The sequence below is a fragment of the Saccostrea cucullata genome, unplaced genomic scaffold (genome assembly GCF_032062105.1).
Source record: "Saccostrea cucullata isolate Sc308-1 unplaced genomic scaffold, CSIRO_AGI_Scuc_v1 ctg285, whole genome shotgun sequence".
In the NCBI taxonomy this organism is placed as follows: domain Eukaryota; kingdom Metazoa; phylum Mollusca; class Bivalvia; order Ostreida; family Ostreidae; genus Saccostrea; species Saccostrea cuccullata.
In genome coordinates, this window is record NW_026930592.1 from 223,556 (window position 1) to 230,933 (window position 7,378).

A 7,378-nucleotide genomic window follows, 5' to 3' on the forward strand; every position below is an offset into this window, starting at 1 on the left:
CCTTGGAGTTGGAACCATGGTCATTACCTTTGAACAGCTATTGTTAGGCTTTCATATTTCACATGTGAATTCATCAACACATTTTCGACCTTTTGACCTAGAATTAGAGTTTGACCCACAATCTAAAATCTTTGACCTTGGTTTATGAATAGTTAATACTTCCTTGGGTCAAGACCTTCCTTTGAAAACCAACAATTTTGACCTTGGATTATGACCATTTGAAAAAATAGAAACTTTGCCATAATATTTGAACATTCGGTACTAGGTCTTTGCATGACATTTTTCGTATTTCTTATGACACGGTCTTCCCTTGTGTACCATTTATTTTGATATTTTGACCTTGAACTTAGAGTCTGACCCATATTTTTTAAATGTTCAAATGTTTTGGCAAAGTTTATAGTTTTTCAAAAAAAGGTCATACTCCAAGGTCAAAATTGTTGGATCCAAAGAAAGGTCTTTTCACGAGGAATATTCCTGTGAAATTTGAAAGCGCTATTACTATCTGTTTCACAAACAGATCGTTTGATAAATATTCTACTGAAAATCAATATTAGACAACAAACTTCCACATACGGTATCAAGATTTGGAATACATACCATTGCATATATGAAACCAACACTAATTTCGCAAAACATTTTATTTTTATAAGAATAAGCTTGAAATAAAAACAATACTTGTAAGCTTGTGTAAATTTTGTTCAATTTTCTGTTTTGAGAACTTTGTATATGGTAAAGCGGTAAATGACCTTCCAAACTATATGAAACGTAAACTTATTTCTAACATCAGCTAAATATTTATAAATATCTGTCAAAATAATTAGGATAAAAATTTACTTGTTTCGCCATTCCACACTCTGACCGCGATAAAGCGCGTGCAAAAAGGTAAACTTTTTCATCAAAGTCTTCGCTATTCAGAGCTCTCCTCCCTTTCTCCTCTGCAGCCGAAAGTCATGAAACTGTCCGTCTTTCATAGGGCTGTTTTGGCCATTTTCTGCATAGTCCCCGTGCTGTCACAAAGAAGCTGTAAAATCAATGACTTTGATGTGCAGAGAAACTTCAGACCCGAGCAGTTCAGTGGAGTGTGGCACCTGGCAGGCTACAACAGAATGTTAAGTCCGGTGACACGCCTTCCCCCCAGAATCAAAAGCATCATCACCCGTTACGTGAAGTCTCGGTACTACCTTGGAGCGGATGGGAGGGGTATTATCATGAGCAGTAAGTATTAACATTGCCTAAGTTTAAAAATTTTATGCTTTATATATAACTCTCTTTAAAAGATAGTAAAAACAGTTGAATTATTGCACCTTCCCTCTGCTGTATCCTCTCTACCCCTGTCATTATCATCATTAACCATTTTTTACCCCATATTTTGCACTAGTGTCGACAATTTCCGAAAGGTGTTTTCAAACTATTCAACATCTTCGCTAGCCAAGGGTTCCTCCTGAAGGAGAGTAGTGTATTCAGGTATTAGAAACCCTTGGCTAGCGAAAATTAAGAATTTTATTAACTTAAGCTTTATTCAAAATGATACTAATCTCTGGTAACGTTTTGCTTTATAGGCACGTTTGTTTTTTGTAGAAAACATTTTAAAATTAGGTTAGTGTTCCTAAATGTTTTGTAAATTGTTCCATGCAACAAACCAGTTATTCGCTTTTTGTCGTAACTTAGGTCCTATTATGCCAAGAATCCAGAATTCGGTTATTTCTACAATAGATATTAAAGAATCTCTTCTCTGGTCTTTCAGTAAAACTCAGAAAACAATCTCGAATTTTTGTACGCAAGTCTCCATGTCAACCCCCTTTCCAGGAGCATTGAAATCCTCTTCTGTTTAGAGTTAACTCATTGGATAGCTTAACTTAGATGTAAACTTAAATATTTCCATTTCTAATATTTTTTTCTCTGTGATAACACTTTGAAAGTTAGCGGAGTTGATTTCTTGATAATTCTACCAGAATGTAAATTAGGCAGGTCGATAGGATAGGAGCTAAGGAGGACTAATATGCATGCAAATCTCGTGTGCATCTGTCTGTGTCTGACACTAAGGAGGCCAAATAAGCATGTAAATCTCGTGCGGCTGCCTTTGAGTTTGCCGTCAGTGGGCGAGGACTAGTGAAATTGGCATGGGAGCCCTCGTGTAATTTAAATCTTTGTCTACATTTTTAAAGTCTAAATCTACAATTTTATTTCACAATGAAATGGAAATATAAGGAATCACTGTCTAGTTAGTGTAGTATACCAGGGACATCAACGATAGTGGGAAACATAGGATAATTTATGCATAACGGGCTTCGCCCGTTATGCAAATTATCCCATGTTTCCCACTATCGTTGTTGCCCTGGCATACTGTACTAACTAGACAGTGATTCCTTAAATATACTATGGAAGATAAACATTCAGTTCTCTCTAGCCAATAATCTAATTAACGGGACTCCATTTTGTACCCGGTGATGCAAAGTTTTCTCGATAAGATGCGACGATTGCTACAAAACAGTGGTAAATAAAAACTGAAGAATATTTATGGACAAACTGCTCATTAATTTGTTTCACTGATCTCCTAAAATCTTTGTATTTTTAACTCAATATTTAAATTATAAATTCAATGCTTAAAAACACAGCCAGTGATACCATTGCCAACACAAATCATGCTCTAAATTTACAATGCATCGGAATTGAGACCCACACTCCTGATTAAAACAGATAGGTTTGCATTAGCTGCAGAACTGTAGCTCTCCGAAAGACCGGAGAGCTACGGTGCCTATACCATTGTAAAAACTGTATATTTATTGCGCATAAAAAGTGGGTTCGATTCTGGATTAATTTCTCCAAAGTATTACCTCAATTGCAAAAAATGTTTAATCTTTTAACTTCCTTACTCCTCTATTAAGTACTGTCGTAGTTGACATCTGTACAAAGTGCGTTAGACCGAATTATCTTGCAAACCAAAATGACAGTCTAAATCGGCGAAATTTTCAATGATCTCAATTTCAAGAATTTATTAGGAATTCGATTCGTAATATTTTGAGATGACAATTTAAAGCCCTATTTACACGGTCTGACTTGTAAGATGTGATTTCAGATGTGATTTCACATCTAACTCCAGTGTTTCATTTACATGGTATGATTTGTCAGACATGAAGTTCATTAATATTTCCCTCCAAATTTTTTTGTTTACATTTCACAATGAAGGATGATGATAGTTTAATAGCCATTTGTGTTTTAATGATAGCCGCTGCTTATCATTTAAACAATCGTAGAAGAAACAGAAGAACATGGACGATTTCAGTTCTTCTCTCTTCTTTCCAGCCATTTTGAATGGAGAGGAAGCAATAGAAAATGTCCTCCCAGGATTCCCCTACATTTTAATTGCAATAAATAAGATTAATTGATACTGAATTATCTCTGGAGAAGAAGTGCGGGAAAAATCCACATGTTAGTTCTTCTTTATATAGATCAACCTTTCTGACCTTGTCAATGATTGGTTAAAACCATCTGACTTGCCAGACGGAATAGAGCTTGTCTCTATTCCATCTGACTTATATATCTGTCTTATGCTTTTCCTATTTACACGATCTGATTTGTAAGATGTGGCAAGTCACATCTTACAAATCAGATCGTGTAAATAGGGCTTAAGAAAATAATTGAGAAATAAATCGAGAATTAGCACATTTTTTGTGTGCAATAAATATACAGTTTTTTTTCAATGGGTGGCACTGTAGCTCTCCGGTCTCTCAATATGTTTTTTTCGGAGAGCTATAGTTCTACTGGTAGGTTTGCATTTAACTTTGCAAGATAACAAAAAATTCTGCTAAAAATGTCCAAGACTACTTTAATTTCTTATTTGGTACATACAAATCTTTTACATTAAAAACTGACATGTCAAACATTTTTTGTCAACTTCATAACTATCTTCTGATGGGAAGCAACAAACTCTCAGTCTACAATTAAGAACATACCGGTAAACAAAAATTGACATCTTTTAACATCGTTTCTTCAAACAATGTTTTGGAGTCGGCTCTGAAATCTCTATAATTATATGTTTCTTAATCTTCCATTGAACTGTCACGGTAGCCCAGTCGGTGGAGCGCTCGCTCCGTGATATTAGCTATACCGGGTAGGTCGTGGGTTTAGACAGTCGACAAAAATAGGTGGCAACTGTTCTTCCGCCAAACTCTCGCCACTTTGAATTAAAAGTTGCGGGTCTTTCGAATTAGAGCTTGAAAACCGAGGCCCGACCCGTATCAGGGTAGGTGTGGACACAATAGAATTATGTACGGCTAATGACCCCAGCTTTTGTACACGTCTAAATTTCATGCCCTTCACTGGTATATTGTGACGTCTCTAATGAGTAAAAAAAAATCTCGTACGGAACGTAAAAAGTCTACAATCGATCATTCAATGCAATTAAAAGGTACATTTCAATAACTAGTATCCGGAACATTTTGTAAGGGAACATGAGTAGGCCTCTGCTTAACTATGGCTGGTATGTACACAAAAGTTTTCTTTTTCTTCCAGATGGGCAAGTAACTGTGACTTTGCAAAACGGTTTTCGGTTTACTCGATGTGAGCGTGTGGATTTCTCCACGATTATGGAAGAGGGTTCGAGACCGATAATGGACCTCATCCAAGTCACGGGGCGGCGCCGGGGCTCCATGACAAGATCCCACATCATGGAGACTGACTACAGGAATTACGCCGTCAGGTATACATGTGAGGAGGAACTCGATAACGGCAGATGTGCTCCGGATAAAGACCATCTCTGGGTTCTTCGCAAGGACAATGCAAGCTTCGCACTCAATTCTACTCAGATCCAAAACATCATGTCGAGGCTGTGCATCTCTGGGTCTTACGTCCAGTCCCCTATTGGAGAAGAATGTCCAGTCCCTACAATGTTGAAATAACCATATACCATATTTCATTTCCGCAGACATTTGAACTCTATCTACCAAAGTCCTGGCGGTTTTTTTGTGCCCTTTTAAGTTGTTCATCTGAATGGGAATCTGTCGTATTCACTTCAATTTCCCAGGAAAGTGATAGAAAAAAGACTTTAAAATGTGTTCTATTCAACATGTGAGTTGAAACTGGCAAACGCTTATTATTTTTTGCATCAATTTTTGGCAACTTGTTTTTTTTTCATCTACGTTTCTGTCAGAACAGTTTTCTGTAATATTAAAGAAAGGACTCATTGCATGAAATAATTAAGAAAGAAAACCATAATTGATTTTATTAAAACAAATTTTATAACAATATATGTTTTTAATTAAGCAAAAAAAAAGAAAAAAATTCATGAAAACAGGAAATATCAAAATGAAATGAATTAATACTTGGCACATGTAAAAATGATGACATCCTTCTAACAACCGTTGTTCCCTAGTATAATAATAAATAGCAAAGCGACAGTCGTTTAATGTCATTCCAAGACAATATCACATTCTTTGAAAAATGTTTCTCCGAGACCGACGTTTCTTAATGAAGGGAAAGCAAAATGGTATCATTATGAAGCATGAAATGGAAAGCATAAAAAAGCTTGGCATTGTTTGGGAGTGCGTCTTTTTCACTTTCGCTGTTATTTCTTACAAGGCTTTAAGTGGTCAACAGTGTTCAGATTCTCAGTTATACACACGGCAGCTCCCATGTCTTTTGCCAATTTATCTTCTGCTTCCGTTAAAGCTGTCTTTTTGGCAAGAACCCAAAGGTATCTGTGATCCTTTGGACATATTCCGTCAACCAACTCGTTGGGCTTTGCCTCGCAAGAATACAGGATAGCAATATTGTTGTAGTCCGTGTATAGCACCCACTGAGTCTGCTCGTGCGTTTCTTTTGTTCTCTTGTTGCGATACTGTAGGAACATCTTCGCAGGATTATTGTCAAGAAACTGGACCTTGCCTGTTTCTGAATAACACATAAAGCGCATTGACTTTGGAAGGCGCACCGCTGTAATAGAAAGAAAATATATGCATTTACGTTGAATATAAACATAACAAATCCAAGACTGTAAACGTGTAGATGTTAGTGTGATGAATTTTTTTTCACGAAAAAATTAAGCAAAAGGTTTCGAAAAGAGATGTTATACAAAACTACTAACAACACATTTCGTTAAATAACGATACTTCTAAATGCAATTGAAGAGTTCAACTGAAGATAGATATCATTTTTGCTGTAATAACGCATAGTTGACACTCTTTTTGAAATACCGGTATGATTTTGGTGTCCAGCATAGCTGAAAAACAGGAATGAATAGAAAAGCATTTTGCACTTATGTATTCAAGCCAAATTTCATATCGAGATAGTCATCCTAACGAAGTAGGCCAATATATGAGACTTTTGACAATGAAACCTAAGCGAAAAATGAGCAATTTAAGACTTCTTCCAATTTGACCGGAAGTGACGTCGTTTGACAACTTTTGATGATCTAACATGCTGTTTCTGGTCAATTTGAACAGCTTTGCTTCAATAAAATTTTACAAATTCTCTGAACTTTTAAGAAAAAAATTCAAGGCAGAAATCGTCAAGAAAACAATTAAAGAGAAAAAGAATAGCAATAAGGTCTTTCTTTGAGGACGAACAACCTTAAATAAGAAGCCATATTGAACGCGTTTCCTTAAAGGTATTTCTCGAATCTTCAGTCTAGGGTTTGTCGATCGGACTGTCATCTTTAAAGATATTTAAGTTTCCTTTTTAAGAAAAAGATCAATCCAAAAGCTGTTGAGTGGAATGGTTATTTTGGACCATTTAGATATTCCCTGTAACAATAAACTTACTGTTTGTTACAATTGGTTCAGTCCCATTCCATCCAAAGAGAGACTGTTGATCCGTGGGTATGATATTCCTTCCTCCCATGGTGGGAAATCTATTGTATTTCACCGTATTCCAGGCAGACTCCGTAAAGTTGTCAAACTGAAAATTCTCCTGAACTTGTATAGAATTGAGTTTGACCGTACACAGATGGGCAACGCTTAACATCCCAAAGAGGCAAATAAAACCCAAAAGAAAATTTAGAAACCTCATGTTGATTTTACTCACAAGTTTGAAAGTTAGTGGGAATTTCTCCTTTATATAGAAATCTCTTGCTCGATTTTTTTTGTATAACTTTAAATAGATTTGGACAGGCGCGCAGCCTAATGATAATAGACCATGTCTTGCAGTCACCTTCTGTCAGAGAACTGTATAAATCAACAACGTGTAGACAGGTGTTGTCTTGTTATTAATGATTCAAAATAAAAATCGTAAAAAAAACTATAACAAATTATTCCACAATAAGTATAAACGTTTACTCGCGCTTTGAGTAATTAATTATACATATGTGTACATGTTTGTATTTGTTAGATAAATGTAATAAGAATAAACAGATATTCGTTTTTCAAGACATTGATGATTGAGT

General features: G+C 35.8%; 2 protein-coding genes across 2 annotated transcripts; one reads left to right on the top strand and one right to left on the bottom strand.

The window, feature by feature from the left end:
• The first annotated feature begins 846 nt into the window (after positions 1-846).
• Positions 847-5,193, top strand: LOC134229207 (uncharacterized). Its single transcript, XM_062710911.1, has 2 exons — positions 847-1,215; positions 4,513-5,193. Exons 1-2 carry the CDS (start codon positions 951-953, stop codon positions 4,896-4,898), a joined length of 651 nt encoding a protein of 216 aa, XP_062566895.1. The 5' UTR covers positions 847-950; the 3' UTR covers positions 4,899-5,193.
• A 13-nt stretch (positions 5,194-5,206) lies between these two features.
• LOC134229208 (uncharacterized) lies at positions 5,207-7,050 on the bottom strand. The gene is made up of 2 exons (XM_062710912.1): positions 6,759-7,050; positions 5,207-5,931 (listed from the first exon to the last, which is right to left on the bottom strand). Exons 1-2 carry the CDS (start codon positions 7,003-7,005, stop codon positions 5,564-5,566), a joined length of 615 nt encoding a protein of 204 aa, XP_062566896.1. The 5' UTR covers positions 7,006-7,050; the 3' UTR covers positions 5,207-5,563.
• Positions 7,051-7,378: the final 328 nt, after the last annotated feature.